This window comes from Corythoichthys intestinalis, chromosome 3 (genome assembly GCF_030265065.1).
Source record: "Corythoichthys intestinalis isolate RoL2023-P3 chromosome 3, ASM3026506v1, whole genome shotgun sequence".
In the NCBI taxonomy this organism is placed as follows: Eukaryota; Metazoa; Chordata; class Actinopteri; order Syngnathiformes; family Syngnathidae; genus Corythoichthys; species Corythoichthys intestinalis.
The window spans coordinates 50,927,911-50,945,917 of record NC_080397.1 but is presented as its reverse complement, the minus strand read 5'-3'; the positions used below and the strand labels follow the sequence as shown (position 1 = coordinate 50,945,917).

Here is an 18,007-nt window from a genome sequence, read left to right as displayed (position 1 = left end):
TACAGCATACCCAACATTCCTTTTTAACGCGAAGTGTGCTTCCAACAGTTTGTTCCGAAACAACCCTAGGATCAATTCCTTTCGGCGTATGTCAACTCAGCAACTGTTTTCAGATGCATAACAAAAACAGTGCCTAGATAAGGTGGCCTCAACTTCCCTTCCATTTACATATGAGACGGTCAAGGTTAGTGAGCAGTTCATTTGTCAAAGGGAGGGTAAAAAGGATAGCAATATCTGGACCTGCACGAGATATCGTTTGAACATCGCCATGTACTTATGCGCAATAGTCCCACCGCATTTTAACGCGCATCTGTGTGATTAATGTATCTGAAAATTGTGAAAATGTGTAGTAGGCTGTGTGAAGTTCCTGCTTATATATTTTGCTTAAAATGTTTGATATTTTAGCATTGGAAAGCAAAGCAATATATATAAGACATGTTTTTACTGCCCCCCCCATCCCCATAGTATAATAAAAAAAAAAAAAAAAAAAAAAACATATAAACACACACACACACACACATATTTATATATATATATATATATATATATATATATATATATATATATAAGAGCTGTCCCGACTAGTCGACATTGTTGACGTCATCGATGACGTAAATCCGTCGACGAGCACAACATACTGTCGACGGTTAATGAAGGGTTAAAAAAAATATGCGTGGAAAGTTAAGAATGTCGGACGCTTGGTATGAAAGCGGGGAAATTGGCACAAAGCCAAAAAAGCGCACCAGAGAGTCCAAAGCATTGACTTATTTTTAAAGAAACAAAGGAGGGTACACTGTTGTGTCCTGTCTCTTCAATGCCAAGCTTGGCTGCACGTCGGCCGTGAATGATAACGACAGGAGATTGTAAGTCCATCTAACTAACTAATGACATGTTTTATTGAAGTTGCTAAGCCTGTCGCGATACGCAAGGAGTCCATTTATCGCATGGTAAATAAAAATGAGGGCGGTCATTTTCACGGCTGCGTTATATCGCTGCGCGCGCGTGCGTACATTTGTGCGTGCGTGCTGAGATGGCATATGAGACTCCAGTTCTTTTCTGTCATCAACACGCTGTAGAATTAAAGTTCAGACATACAAAATAAGAAAACACCTCTATATTAAACACTTTATAACATTAGCATTGCTACATTGAGGTGAATGGGAAAAAAGACGACCTACTTTAGCCGGCTATGAAACAGGCAGCCTTCTCCAAAACTTGCAGTTAAAAGGTGAAACTTCAAACATGAAAAATCGCTGGTTAAAAGCATTTGCAAAAGGGAAAAAAACTATTACTGACACCACATGCAATGACAAAAAGTGTGTTTTTTTTTGCGGAATGTAAAGCATAAGTTAGCGGTTTAGCGAGTGTACTTCCGGCGAACATTTCAAAATAAAAGCATGTCATGTTTGTCATATAAATAACGATTTCTGGAGTTAATCCCACATACTTCAGATTCTACACTAAGAATTCCTTTAAAATGACACCCTTTATGAAAAGTCTGATTGGCAATGAATAATTATTTTAATACTATAATATATAGTACTACATTATACTATAATATTAATGCTGGGTATTTTTTTAAGAATTGTTTTGAATCATGTTGGAAAGGTGAAGTCAGTGTTCTGAATCTGTTTACATTCCATTCTTTTGCACAAGTTAATTCTATCAGCATTTGAACTGATTGTTTGTGATGTATTATTGTTATTTATCTTTTTATTTGTACTTTAATAAAGAATTTAAGTGCTCCAAAATGTTTTTGTGAATTGATAAGCGTCAACAAAAATTTCATTGCTAAATTGGTAAAAAAAAAAAAAAAAAAATTGTGAATTGATGAGTGTCAACAAAAATTTCATTGCTAAATTAGTAAAAAAAAAAAAAAAAAATTAAAAAGATTAAAAGATTAGTCGACTAATCGTAAAAATAGTCGGCTGATTAATCGGGAGAAAATTAGTCGTTTGGGACAGCCCTATTATATATATATATATATATAAATATACATACAGTGGTACCTCTACATACGATCGCTTCGACACACGAACTTTTCGACATCTGACGTAAAATTTGACGCGCCATTTGTTTCTACATCCGACGACATGCTCGAAATACGACGACAATGGCAGCACCGCAGACGAATGCACGGCGGATTTTCTTGTGCGACAAATCAACACTGGTTTCAGAAAAGGTTGGTACAGGTGGTGAAACAAGGAAAAAGTTGACGCTTACCTTCTAAATGAAGATGCAAATGACAGAAAAATATGAGCGTAGGGTGGGCATCCGTGAAATGGCTCAACAATACATCTCCACGGTCCTCCTCCGACCATCGTTCGCCAGTCTTTATAAGTTAAGCTGACAATTCTTATTGTGGTAACATCTCCAGAGAAATCGCCAACTTCGCCACGTTTTTATCATTTATTTCACAACTTATTCAAAACAAAAACACCTTCTGTCTGCCGCAATTGACGGTGTTAAGAAAACATTCAAAGTGAAAGTGAAACTCAAGCTCACCGGTCTGCCTCTGGCACGTCAGCACCGCGGTGCGTTCAGGGTCAGCAAAAAACGTCCGCCACATTAGAACCCGATTCGTTACATTAATACAGGAATTATTATTATTATTATTATTATTATTATTCCGATTTTGATTTATAATTTATTTGTTTTGCTATGTGTAATTGCCATTTGTAATAGTACCAGCAGTATTTTTTAAGGATTTAGTGAAGGTTTTTGGGCTGTGGAACGAATTAATGGAATTATAATGTATTCCTATGGGAAAATCCTGCTCGACATACGACCATTTCGACTTACAAACAAGGTCCTGGAACGGATTAACTTCGTATGTAGAGGTACCACTGTATATATTAATAAAGTTATAGGAGTTTGCATGTAAGTTTTAAACATGTTACTGTCCCACCAAATTATTATTAAAAAAGAATAAAGTACAAAAATGCTTGTCTTTATTAAAATGCTTCATTTAGTGACTCCATACAAATCCACTCAAGCTGCTCAATTACACACGAGTTGCCACAGCAACTGTTTCACAAGCTAAACTATGACGCATGCGGCGCTTTAAAGTTTCAACTTCCAAGCATCTCTGGCAATATCAAACCTTAATGTCTGTCAATGATTGTTAACTTTAATAAGCAACTCCAGTGTACTGCCAGACCAAGAAAAGCAGCAGGAGAAAGAGGAAAACTACGTGATCTGATCGTGACAGCTAATCTGTATTTATGTATTTTTTAATTGTAAAAAAATCTATGATGGATTGAGGGGGTGAAGTAGCGAGGCAATTGCAGCATTGAAGTAATGTACGTGGCCACTAGAGGAGTTCCCCCCAAAAATCGATTATTACATGCATCGCGATTCGACACGTGACGATTCGATTACGATTCATAAAGGTTCAAAAACGATGATTTTCCCTCATAACTTTATGGCAGCCACTCGTAGCAGAACGAAATTCAAGACACGTCTGTTGCCCGGGCACCGTTAACGGGCGCACGCATGTTATGATGGATGCTGTCGGTTACTGAGAGAGAGATTTACTCCTTTTTAAAAGACTGGAAAATACATTTGTGTATGAGACAGGCAGAAACAGAAGCGCGGCTCCCGGCGCAAGTTATTTTCCTAGAGCAAGAGGGGAAGAGAGATAGTTCATTGCTCCTTGTCTTTCAGATGTCCAGCTGTAGTTTTAAGGCATTTAGGTTGAAAAATGTCCTGGGTGTGTTGCTAAGACCCGTGTGCATCTATAGGAGGTGAGTACACGAACACTCTTGTACTGTTTAGCCTTTATTGTCGTTTTTGAGATGTTAGTAGTTAGCGCTGCATCTATAAGAGGTGAGGACACGAACCCTTTTGTACTGTTTAGCCTCTATTGTTGTTGTTTTTAAGATGTAAATAGTTAGCGCCGAGTGCTAAGCTAATTAGCTAATTCGCTAACATGTATTCCATATAGAGAACGTGTAAAATCATGATTAAGTACAGCAGTAACACTAAAAACATGCGAAATAGTACAGAAATCTGTGAAAACAAAGTATATTGGTTAAAAGAAGTCTTATTTCTAAAGACACTTTGGCTAAGTTCATACTACAGGCCTTAATGCACAAATCCGATTTTTTCGTGTATTTCCGACTCGAGTCAGGCATTAACTTGACGGTCTGAACGGGACAAGTCGCAAAGAAGTGGACCATTTCAAATCCGATCTGAGTCACTTTCGTATGTGGTTCACATCCGATCTGGGCCACATTTTTTCAGAACGTGACTGGCGGTCTGAACTGTCAAACCTGTGAAATCGGAATTCATGCAGCAATTACGTCAGCTAAGAAAAAGAAGCACGGAGGACGGCAGCCATGTAGGCATTAGCGCCTAGCTTGAACTCTGCTGTTAAGCACGAAGCGGGCTTGATCACAGTCATAAAAAAATAAAATGAAGAATAAGCCTTACAATTTTCGATTTTCATTCTGTGCGCCGAATGAGCAATATTTCATTATTGCACGCATGACCGGGTCGGGGCAAACTGACGCACCAACGTCATTTCACGCACACACGTCAAGGCTCGTGTGTGCGTTCTATCAGTCCATATAAACTTTGAATACAAGACTAAACGGGGATTATTCATGTCTGTTATTTGTGTCCTCTTTTTGTAAATCAAAATATGATCACTCTGGAATGACATAAAGCTAGCATGTGTGTTTTGATGCTTCTGCGCATGCGGGTCTCTTTGCTGAGCCCATCTCGGACTGCGAATTAGTGCGCATGCGTGAGACTGGAACAGTCTCAATGGACAAAGGCAGTCTGAAGGGGCACGCCAAAAAAACATATGGAAAAAAATCGGATTTGTGCATTAAGACCTGTAGTATGAACATAGCCTTTGTTTCCAGAAACAGTGGAATTCATTCCGCCTGTGTACATTTCATTGTATTGTTGAGAGAAATAAGTGCTGCCTTTACAATGGTTAAAGTTTTTGCACTTTCTTGTAAAAAATAAATAAATAAAAAAGCAGCTTAAAGGCCACTTTTTGTTGTATTGGCACGTTTCCATCGTTCCTGGATATTTTAGATAAGTAATAGACATAAATTTGTTTGGCTACTGTATTTCCTAGTAATGTACGATGCAGCGATAATCGTGATAATTGCGATAACCGTGATCTCAGTCAATACCGTGATCATTGTTCAATAATCGAATCGTGGGGTGCCTAAGATGGCACACCCCTAATGGCCACATTCTAGAGTAATCCCTGACCAATGAGAGTGCAGTTGTGTTGGGCATACCTGGCCTTTTTTTTGTTGTTAACCTGCTACAGTCTTGAAAACATAAATGCCCCAAACGGGAAAAAGGACAACTATATCGATTTAGCCCCTAAATCAAGGGTAATCCAACGCAACAAGCACTCAAAATTTCTCGAGCAAATAAGCCACCCCTCCCCCTCTACTGCAGGGCAAATGCAGTGTTAAATTACTGTACCATGAAGACTAGTTGTGAAGTGATAGCAATGCTCCGTAAAAGAGCAGCTGAATGGCCGTTTACATGGTGACGCTCCGAGAAAATGACATTTCATGTTTGCAATTACATAGTTCGAATGGAGATGGAACTATGTCGCAATTCCGTGTGAAAACGATGTAGTTTTCATCCCAGGCCCAAGGGGGCAGGGCAGATTTACAAGGCGACAGTTAGTGATGCAGTGCCTTGACAACAACCTCTTCAGCCCGGAAGACAACAACCTCCCACTCGAAGCAATGGCATCCCCGCGGTTGTCTTTTTTGCTTCAAAAGGCACAAAAATGCAGAATTAAATATATTTAAATGAACATATTATAAAAAGAGTAAATTCAAGAAGACGTTCCGCCATGTTTGCCGTTTTGAAAGTTGACTAGCAGTGTGCGACCTAACAAGTGCGAGTGCCAACATCATCGGAGCGAGAGCGTTCCATTTATATGGTTGCGGATAGAGATGTCCCGATCGATTGGGTCCGATCACGTCACGAAATCGGCAGAAAAATATCGGACATGCCTTTTTTTAATATATATATTTTTTAATTAAATCGCTTTCTAATTGTATTTAACGTTACACACATAATATGTTACACTCATCCAGAGTCTTTCGTTTAGGCTTAAGGTAGGGTTAACAAATCCATCCCGATAACGGCGGTAATTAATTTTTTAAAAAATGTATCACGTTAAAATATTTAACGCAATGCATGTGCTGCACGACCCACTCACACATTGTCGCGCTCATTCTGTAATGGCACCGTTTTACCTATATAGAAAGCTAAAAGGCAGCGTAAAATGAGTAGAGTGAATTTTGGCAGCCTTTTTTTAGCCTTACAATCCCTCTCCCTACGATTAGAATTAACGTGGGAAGCAATGTGGGGAAGCAAGGTAGTAATTGATCTTTTTCTTAACACCCTATGTTATTTCCCAACGCGGAGAAGATATATCAATTGGTAGCACTATGCACAGTCATGGTTGCACTTCCCATCATGCATTTGGGCATGGCTACAGTATCATTTACTGAAAGCTCAACAAATACACTAGATGGCAATATTTAGTCACAATATACAAAGTCACATTTATCCTTTAAGAATTACAAGTTTTTCTATCCGTGGATCCCTCTCACAGAAAGAATGTTAATAATGTAAATGCCATCTTGAGGATTTATTGTCATAACAAACAAATACAGTACTTTTATGTACTGTATGTTGAATGTATTCGACGGAGTTTTATTCATTTTTTTCTTAATGCATTGCCAAAATGTATATGATCGGGAAAATTTATCGGGAATGATTGGAATTGAATCGGGAGCAAAAAAAAAAAAAGCAATCGGATCAGGAAATATCGGGATCGGCAGATCCTCAAACTAAAACGACCGGGATCGGATCGGGAGCAAAAAAACATGATCGGAACAACCCTAGTTGCGTAGCAAGCCCCGCAATCGAACTGTTCTGGTTTGGAGGCCGGAATCAAAAGTTTGTATCATCGCATTCCGTTTTCGTCGTCACCGTGTAAAGGCGAGGCCATTCCGCATAATAATCGTTGCGTCTTGAGGTCACAGCGTCACCATGTAAACGGTCTCTAAGAGAGTATGTGTTTTAAAGCAAAAAGGTTCTTTAGTAACCCGAGTGACTTGAGGAGAGCTGGAACCTCTTCCTCCACTTTGGTTTTTGGCATTTCAAAAGTGGGGTCCAGCTGACGATAGATGAACTCAAAGATCTTGACAAACTCCTTGGTGGATGGTGACTGCAGAGTTTTGGGTGGCACGTTGTAGCTCTGCTCTGCCAGGAACTAAATTACAAGGAAAAGCAAGTAATAAATTAACATGCTATTAATTTAGCACTGGAATAATAAAGCAGAAGGTCAGAATTTTCGACACTAGGCTGAATCTTCGCGTTAGCGAGGGTTTATTTAGTCGGTGTTGATTTCAACAAATTCAGTGTAGTTTATTGGTTAGTTTCAGGCCCTGAAAAATAAAAAATCCTGAACTTCCCCTTTAATGAGACACTTTAGTACTATCATTTACAGTATCTTTGGTTCCGTGGTACCGCGGTATCACTGTATTGCAATTAGGCTCTAAAATGTGTTATTTTGAGATGTATGTTTGTTTTTTTGTTTTTTTTTCCCCATTGAAAAGGATTTTTTTTTTCATGACATATTTGCAAATTGGAACATCAACATGTATATAATGTTACATAAATAAAATTAAAATATATATATTTTAAATAAAATTGAAATAAATAGAACTTTTAGACTAAACCCACAGCCACAGCTCAAGCTGCTAAACATTAGAACAAAATTATTTTCCATAAAAAGGTAAAAACACATATGTGTATAGATATATATATTTATATATGGCGGAAAAAAGACAAGACTGAAAAAGCAATTTCTGCTCTTGCACCCCTCTTTAAAATAAAGTGCTGTATTTTAAGCCAAAAGAACTGTAGTGTTTGATAGAACAATATGTCTATATACTTCCATAGCAGATTCATGGCGCATTAAAACCCCGAACTATTTTTAATTTTTCTGTTTTACCCTGGAAACCCCCGTTTACAGACGTCGCGCAACCACTTTTGTTTCAACCAAGCCATAAAAGGAAGGTAAGTACCAGTAATCGTATTTGTTTTTCAAAATGTCTGTCATTTTTAGCATAGAATCATTAATTGAGGTCTAATATTTAGTTTAAAAAAAAAAACAAAACCTTAAATTATTCACTCGCATATTTTAACTTTTAAACAAATTGCGTCACAATGAAAAAATTAGCGTCTGTAAAAAAAGTCACGGATATCTACTTTATAACTAGGGTTGGGCATCGTTTAAAATTGAACGATTCTGGTTCCGATTCAGAGTTTTGATTCCGGTTCCGAACAATTCTCAATTAAAATCCTTTTAAGAGGCAGGGCAAAAAAAAAATTGCCTAGTTTCTATTAAAGTCTTAAATTCTCGATTTTTTAAAAAATTTTATAGACTTCTCACAGGGCTAATTTTAACTTGTATATAAATATCAGTCTTTGAACTTAAGCAATTTTTTCCCCGCTTGGCGGTCAGGGAATCGAAACATGGAATCAAAATTTTAAAATTCGAACGATTCCGGGAGAATCGGAGTGTTAGGATCGGTTCCCATCGATGCCCAACCCTACTTACAACTATCTCTTAATTGTATTTTTTTTCGTTACTGTTGCATTTTCCCCAATATTTTAGATGATAATCGAACCAAAAAAAAAAAACAACACGTTTAAAAGGGTGAATATTTGGAAATGAAAATCTCAGCCACTCCCTGATCGCTGCGATGTCTGCATCGCGACCCTTATTATATTACTATGTTTCACCCATAAAATCCCCCCAAAATACGGCTGTGGCCATTCACAGATGTGTCTTGACACTCGGCGATACATGCGACATGGAGTTTTTGGATCGAAAAGAGGTAAGTACGCGATAATATCTCGTTAAAATCATGGCGTCTTTAATTCTACTTTCATCTCCAGTTAGGGTTTTGCGGTTTAAATTTTTTTTTTTTTTTTTTAAATGCACTCCTGTTCAAAATTTTTCTTCCCCCGGAAAAATTGACATTTTAGGCTTTCCAATGGTGTATCACACGTGCATATCGGACAATTTTTAAATTTGGCCAAATTGGTTGTCTCAGAGCGGAACTTCAAGTCACCTCAGTGTTTTACGCCATATATATTATCGGTTATCGTATCGGTATCTGCCTTGAGGAGCAGGAAGTTATTGATATCGGTTTCAAAAAATGGATATCGTGAACCCCTAGTCTTTTTAACCAAATTACCAAAAATTGTCACTTGCCCTCCAAAGGCTTAAGACCGTAAACACAAATTTTACTTTTGAATTCTTGAGATGGCGCACTTTGTCACCTGGCTAATAAAGTACCGTACACAATGTGAAGGATCCATACATGTGGCACATGGAGCAGACAGTTTTAAAATAATACATTCACACACATTAAATAATTGGCAAATATCATGTTATATCAGTTTGCACAGTTAGAAAATTGACTCAAATGCTGGTTCAGCTATATCCTACAATTCAGGAGCGGATCGCACACACTGCCAAACCCAAACTTACATCATACAGCTGTCTGATGCACTGCTGAACGTAACCTTTGTCGTGCAGAGGCCGTGTATCTTTAATCTTCTCAGGTGCTCCAAAGCCATAAATGGAGCTGCTGCGTGGCATGCTTGCTCCACTTGTTCTCGGTCCCCTCCACAATTATATAAAAAAAATAGGTAAGTATGTATACAGTGTCCTTAATGTCTTTATGTATGGTTTTTGAAATGTAAACAAACCAATCTATTGTGATAAAAGAACAAAATTGCAATAACTGCATTAACCATCAAAGTGAAGTCTAACTGTAACTGTAGTCTTGAAACAAATCTGAATAAGGAAAAAAATTCCAATAAAATAATCTAAACTGGTTTACTTGAGAGTAGCTGAGCTCTATCATGACAGAACATCGCTTCAATGATATCTGGCGCCATCTAGCGTCGTGAAGGGGTATAACGTCTAGACCGCGAATATAAGACAACCCCCACTTTTTCAGTCTTATTTCAATGCAAAAAACACCGTCTTATATTCGGGCCAATACGGTACTTAATCAAATTTTCTCTTTTTTTGTCATTTGAAAGTGGAAATTCTTTATTTGTTGCAACACAAAACACTATGTTTATTAAAGCTCCGTTTGCTCTCTGTGGAGCGCACTGCACTAGCACTTTGCTAATCCATGAAGGACTGTCGATAAACCAATAATTCAGTTCCATGTTCAGCCATTGCTGCCGCAACGAGCCAACCTGAGCGCAGCAAATCTTCCACTGACTGTACCGGCCTCGTCAAAATTTTCCACAAGATTCATAATCGCTGGATTGAAATTACCTCTGAAATTCTCGAATGAATGTCACGCTCTTGGCTTTCCAGAATCACTTCTAGACCACAATGTTTTGCTCTTTTGTTAATTGGGTGGACATCATCAATATCACGGTATTTCTGATATAATTTTTAAAAAATAATAATCAAAAGATAAGACCATAGGATTTCAGCTTTCAAATGAAATATAAAAGAGAAAAAACGGTTAAGTTTTAACAGAATTACAAGCAAGAGACCGTGTAATAGGGACCATAAACATGAGGCAACTTTATACTTGTAAGGTCATGACCAAACTAGCATTCATGGAGAATGAAGCGAAGATTTACCCCCCAAAATTTGGGCAACCATGTTATTTTATCAGTTCTCAAGAAGTAGTCTCACACAAAACGTTGGTGACCCCTGCTATAAAGATTGTGACACTATGTATTCAGTTCCCTTCTATAAAATTTGACATGACTATTATTTTCTTTAGATACACACTGATCGTTTACAGCATTTCAATTCTTCACATACCGTTGACCAAAGAGGCTTGTCCGCTTCTCAGATGTCTGCAGCAGAGGTTTTCCTATGCTGCGTTTTCCTATTGAAAGGCTTTCACTGCCAATAAAAACAAAGATATTTAATAGTGTACCGCACGAATGACGAAAAACGAACATGCCGATCAAACTAGAAACGACTCTAGACATTACGACCATCCACACGTGAAAGTTTTCTTCATACGTTTCCCGAAACCAACGACTCAAAGGAAAAAATGTGAACAACGGAACAGCTTGTGTGGACGTCCGAAAGACCAGTTTAACGCCAGCAAGGTCAAGTCATTCACTTACAAATGACAATGCCGACCCATTGCCTGCCACAGCGTCCCCCGAAGAGGTAAGCCATTTTGATATTTTTATTTTTTTAGCTTGGCGTTTTGCTGTGCTGCTTCTGTCTTACAATGAATGACCTGAAAAAAAATTATAGTGGCATCTGACTGCCACCGTTGTTACCTTTTCTGTTGTAAAGAAACAACTTTAGTAAGGAGGAAGTGTAAATAAATTAATTGAATTAAGATTTGTTATTCATGAAAAAATTAAAAGTGTTCGTTGGCTGTCACCGAGTAGATTGCGATCGCTACACAGAACTAACAATATAAATTACCCCCAAGAACGGTCAGAGATGTAAGACAACCAGAGGATATAATATATATGAAAGACTGGGCATATGGGGGTAAAGGTTAGCTTGTTGAAAAAGAAGACAGTCATTGTCAGTTGCGTAAGGAATAAGGTGTCGATCAGCTCGGCTCTTTTCCACCCTCGACACTCAAGCCATCTTCTTTAACTGAACATTTGTATGTTGTTCCACATCTTTACCAGTTAATATGGCAACAGGGATATCATTTTCGGACAGAATTGTTAGGTTTAGCTCTGTACACATCTCCTTCGGATACCATTTCCATTCATTTACTACTGGGGACAAACGGTAGCGTATCCCCCTTTAGCAATAGGTGCTAACGCCATGAATATTAATGAGCGGAAGTAACGTGTAGCGTGCAGTATGCCATGCGATGTATTCCTGAAAGCCGATACGTACAATTAAAATGACAAACCTTAAAAAAGAACTAGGCATGTAACGTAATCCATAGAGACAACAGAATTTGTTTAAATATCAATAGCTAATTATATTGTGCTAACTTAATACAGGTAGTCCCCGGGTTAACTACGCAGGTTTGTTTTGTCCATGAAAAAGAACCAACCTGCGGGGAGTTGTGTACGCGTTGCTCATCCTGCTGGGGTCTTGCACTCTCAATGGCAGCTGGGACAGCCTGCCTTTGGCTCTGCTCAATCTTCCACTAGTCCCCAAAAATAAATAACATGATGAATATATTAGGAATAAAAATAACAAAAAACATGATATAACTGACAACAAAGTACTCGCAGTCAGTAATCTGATTTCTTTGGTCCTCAATGAAAACAAACAACTTAAGAGTTTACTGAAAATGATACATTTAATCTGCATTGAGATAATTTACTCATGGAAATTTTGTGTTGATAATAGTAGGCCAATAGACATTGCAAAATGAGTCTGAAATCACACAGATTGATGATGAAAGGCAAAAATGCTTGGTGAAAATGATCAAAATTGATATTACCTCATTAACACATTGGCTGCCATTGATGATGATGATCCATCATTTTTAAACTGAAATCGCAATTTGGGACAACACAATTTTGAGATCGCGAAAGAAGCTACTTTTTTCATGTACTCCTGACCGACTGAGGACGTTGACAGCTAGTTTGCTCTCGCGGGATCTCACCCTATTGCCCGTCGGTGCGCCACACATGCACAAGAAACGTTCTTCAACCAGAAGTGAGCTGCTAATACAGTATCTATTCAAAGTTCCGTTCAAAAATTGCATTTTCTAAAAGGTACTCCACCAAGGGGTCACAAAATGATTTCAAAGCAAGGCTGCAACTAATGATTATTTTCATCATCGATTAATCGGAAAATTAAACAATCGGATAAATGTCACTTTTTTCCCCCAATGACCTACCCAATTTACCTTGAAGTTGTTTTAGGCATGTTGTAGGTAACAATGAAGATAAAATTCTATTGATGACCATTTCCGTCCCCAAAAATTATTACAGCTTCCTGACTTAACTGTAGTGTACAGCTGTAACAATTATCAAATTAGTTGGCAACTAATTTAATTATCGATTTTAATCGATTAGTTGTTGCGGCCTTAATAAGCTTAGTTTAAAATGTGAGTTGTTGTTCTCCCAAAGGAAAAGTATATCTTTGTTCATGTCGTACTTTGACTAAACAAAAATATAATGAAGAAATCTAATATTTACAACTGAAAAGTTATATGTATGTCAGTGTTTCCCATAGGATTTTTTGAAACTGTGGTGGTGGGCTGCATCGGAGTCGGACAGCCTCACCATGTCGTGCCACGGCGAATTTTTTTTTTTTTTCATTATTTTTTCCCCCAAGAAGAACCATAACAAAGATATATTAGAAATATTTCATTAGCTAAGCTAATGTTATAGCTCTCAGCTACGGTACATGTATGTAAAATGCGTAGCTGATTACAGCTACGTTACCCTATGTAATAATGCGACTTTTTTTCTCGTAGCAATAGTGCGACTTGCATCTCGTAGTGACTCAGGGTTGGCAACCCAAACTGTTGAAAGAGCCCCCCAAAAAAAACAAAAAAACTGATAGAGTATGTCTGGAGCAGCAAAAAATTAAAAGCCTTGTACAAGTCTTATAATGATCGATACTAGCTATATTAGCCTACTATAGAAATGACTAAGTTGGCTAGAAATACATAATTAGCCTTCATGATTAAATGTTTATTTTCCCTGCAGTGGATCCTATAGCGCACCATGCGACTACTCTGTTGTACGATGCCACCACGCCAACTTTAACTTCATTACCATATTAATGAATTGAAAAAATGTTTGTGTCATGTTTGTCCTCCTAGAAATCTTATTAAAACAAAAAATATATTTCCCTCCCCCATCTTTTTCCATTAAAAAAAAAAAAAAAAAAAAAGCTCCGAAGCAGCGCTAAAGAGCCGCATGCGGCCCGAGAGCCGCGGGTTTCAGACCGCCGTCGTAGTCCTCCTTTTTCCTTTTTATTTGACTATTTATCTATTTATTTTTTATTTGGTAATGTAAGTACTACATTTGGGGGAATTTATCAAAGTTTCGTCAGCCGTAATTGTCTGAAGTTGGCGCGCCGGTGTTGTGCCGAAAAATAGCCACTCCACTCGAAATGTCCCCCGACGGGAGCGCCCACACGTCACTCGTACAAACAGCCTTTTCTTACCAATCGATGGACACGGAAACGACGTTCTTGTACCGTGAATATGTATCATTTTACTCTGCTTGAACTAATAAATATTTTACTGTGACCAACGCTCTGAAAATAGAGCAAGGCTTTATTTTGAGCCCCGCCTCTCCGCGCAAGTTCAATCAAAGTTTGCTTTCCGTCCAAGACGGCCGTCCACCGCTCACTTTCGCCGAAAAGTCCGATCCAAACTATTGTAATGCCCCGGATATGGGGAAGAAGGAGAGAAGTCTGTATTTGCTTACCCACTTGATTGTGGTAACAATAATAAAGAAAAACAATAACAAAATAACAGCGGGCTGCTACGACACGCGACCGCTATCTCTCGCTATCTCGCTCGTTTTCCCATTCTTCCTACTCGTTCCCCTTGCGTCTCTTAAGGGGGGGCCTGCATAGTTACGAACATTACGCTATGCAAACGAGGGGGCAGACGAGACTGTGGCGGGCCGCCACAGTCTCGTTCATTGGTGGGAAACACTGTATGTCATGACAGACAAATTTAAGGTGAAGAAGGTCCTAAACGATTAATTGGTTATCAAAATAGTTGTCGATTAATTTGCTAATCGATTAGTTGTCGATTAATCATTGCACGTCTATCTTAAAGTACAGTATAACAAAATGAACGCTCATGTTCTTACTATGTTCAAAAATACTCACAGATGGATCCCTGATCTACAGGTATTGACATGAAGGAATATTCCCTTTTGATAATTTAATACCAATTTTATTAATTCTATACCCAACAAAAATTAGGCAAGGGATGCATAAAGATTAATTTACCACTTTCTATTGTTAATACATAAGGAAAATAATGACAAAATCATATCAATATCATATTTAACAAAAAACACCTACAGTACTGTTGGCAACACACATCCAACACAATTTCACTGGGCTGGCAGCGAACAGTGTTGCCAGATTGGGCAGGTTCCCACCAACTTGGGTTATTTTATTTTTAAGAGTCAAAGTCACGTGATCGGATCAGGAGATCCCTAATAAATCATGTAAAAAAATATATTAGGCGGAAAACACTCAGGTGACTTGAAGTTCCGCTCCGGGACCCCCAATTTGGCGAAATTTCAAAATTGTCCTATATGCATGTGTGATACATCATTGGAAAGCTTAAAATCTAAATTTTCTGGGGGAAGAATTTTTTTTAACAGGAAGGCATTAAAAAAAAAAAAACATTTAAACAGCAAAACCCTAACTGGAGGTGAGAGTACGCGAGAGCATAATTAAAGACGCGATGATTTTAATGAGATATCGCATACTTACCTCTTTTCCATCCAAAAACTCCATGTAGCATGCATGTATCACCGAGTTTCAAGACAGCTGTGAATAGCCACAGCCAGATTTTTGGGGGATTTTATGGGTAAAAAAATGGTCATATGCACAAATCAAGGAGTGGTTGAGATTTTCATTTTCATATATTTACGCTTTTAAACTTTTTTTCCCCATTTTTTTCTTTGATTGGATCAATTATTTATCATTTAGAATATTGGGGAAAATGCGACAATAACGAATAAAAATACAATTAAGCGATAGTAATGAGGTAGATATCCCTGACTTTTTTTTACAGACGCTAATTTTTTCATTGCGACGTAATTTGTTTAAAAGTTTAAAATATGCGAGTGAATCATTTTTTTAAGTCGTTTTTTTTTTTTTTTTTAAACTAAATATTAGTGTTGAGAGAAATGGTGGAGGAAATGTTTTGTGTTCATAAATGTGTCCTCAGTTGATGTTGAAATAATGTTCCTATTGCTTGTTATTATTGACATTATCTTTTCGCCACAAGATGGCAGGATGGGACTTAATTGTCTAAAGTGCTACATTTATTACTTCTTTGTGTTTGACTTTGATTACTTTGATTTGTGGGACTGCCTGTGAAGACAGCAATGAGAGAGGATGTATCCGCATGTCAATGGAAATTAAATACGCCGAGTTTTGGCTTAAAGACAACTTATTCTCCGTCAATTCTTCCTACGAATGCAACGTTGAGCTGCAACCACCTCAACAATTAGACATCAATTAATGATTCAGAGCCAAAAATGACAGCCATTTCGAATAATAAATACGATTACCTTCTTTTTATGGTTAGGTTGAAACAAAAGCGGTTGCGCGACGTCTGTAAACGCGGGTCTACAGGGTAAAACGGACAAATTAAAAATAGGGGGGGGCTTAATGCGCCATGAATCTGCTATAGACATATTGCTCTATCAGACAAAACAGTTCTTTTGGCTTAAAATAGAGCTGTTTATTTTAAAATAGGGGTGCAAGAGCAGAAACTGCTTTTTCAGCCTTGTCTGTGTTTTCCGCCATATATTTTGCAAGTTTATACATTTTAAATGCCTCAAAAATTTAGTTCAATGTTTTTTTAAGGCCTGAATTTTGACAGAATCAATTTAATGACTTTTAATGCTTTTTAATGACCCGCATAAACCCCGATTATACAAACATTTAAACACAAGCAAATAAATTCGAAATACAAACGCCTTGCAATGTCCACGACATTTCATTCAGCTTTCTCCTGTTCATTACACCCATCCATCCAAACAAAAAACAAAAAAAAATCGGCCAAGATAATACAAATTTAGAGAGTTTGGCGAAATGTCAAGGAAGAAAAACAAGAGAAGCATGTTCTTTGAACATTTGAAAAATGCTCTCGTCACCCGGTGTTCTGCCAAAATATCTACATCGGCGAAACGTGCTACATTAGTCGAATTTGACACCTAAAGTACTACCGTGCGCTCTTAACTTGTTTTGTTTAGATGCATACAGCAATAAGGTACTAAAAAAATGCCTGCAGAAAATACTTAAATGTAGTTATATCCAGTGTTGTTAATAACGGCGTTACAATATAACGGCGTTACTAACGGCGTTATTTTTTTCAGTAATGAGTAATCTAATTAATTACTTTTCTCATCTTGGCAACGCCGTTACCGTTACTGAGGCGGGAAAGGCGTGCGTTACTATGCGTTACTAAGTTGGTTGAATAAAAAAAAGTCTGAGAGAAACGGACTCACGGGGACGAGAGCAGAGTAGGACTGGGGAAGACGCCGTTGCAACCGCGATGCTAGGTGGCTCCAATAATACCTGACTGCAGCCATAGCCGACAAACTACGCCCACATGACACGGTAGATATCATATTATAGAACTAGATGCAAATGATAGACACTGCTGCACTGCCAACATGTTTTAAGGACTACATGCGTTTGTAAACAGCCGCCATCTTAAAGCAGTAGACCTCTCAGGAAGGCCCTGATGTAGAGATCCTTCCTAGCGAACCTAAGTAATTTTTTAAAATCTAAAATGCTCCTAAATCGGCAAAATCTTAACTTAAATCTATCTTTAAATGATGAAACAGTTTTAAAACTTACACATGTTTAAAGTAGACAGAAGGGAACTAATGCAATAACGGGAGAAATTTTAACAACTTTAACGATTGATTCACAACTTTAAATGACTTCCACACATAGCAAAGGTTACTAGCTAGTTATCACAATACCCTTGTGTCTAGTTAAGTGGAGGGTAAAGAATTGGGCTAGGGCCAATTGTCCCCCAAACACTTTAAGCTTCACATTGTGTGACCTGTGTGTGTGTGTGTGTTTTTTTTTTTTTTTTTTTTTTTTTTTTTTGAGAAAGAAAAAAACATATCACTAGTTACTTTGCCAAGTAACTAATTACTCTTACATTCAGGTAACTGAGTTACTAACGCAATTACTTTTTGGGAGAAGTAATTTGTAACTGTAATTAATTACTTTTTTAAAGTAAAATTAACAACACTGCATGGCACTAAATGCGTTAGTAGACAGCCG

At 37.8% G+C, this 18,007-nt stretch overlaps 1 protein-coding gene across 1 annotated transcript in view; it reads right to left on the bottom strand.

The window, feature by feature from the left end:
* Positions 1-18,007, bottom strand: part of ndc80 (NDC80 kinetochore complex component) — a 35,238-nt gene that overhangs the window by 16,059 nt on the left and 1,172 nt on the right. Inside the window, exons 2-5 of the mRNA XM_057833095.1 lie at positions 12,093-12,188; positions 10,871-10,954; positions 9,563-9,698; positions 7,104-7,270 (exon numbers count right to left, since the gene is read on the bottom strand). Coding sequence (XP_057689078.1) covers positions 7,104-7,270; positions 9,563-9,698; positions 10,871-10,954; positions 12,093-12,188 — 483 coding nt within the window. The remainder of the gene's footprint in view (positions 1-7,103; positions 7,271-9,562; positions 9,699-10,870; positions 10,955-12,092; positions 12,189-18,007) is intronic.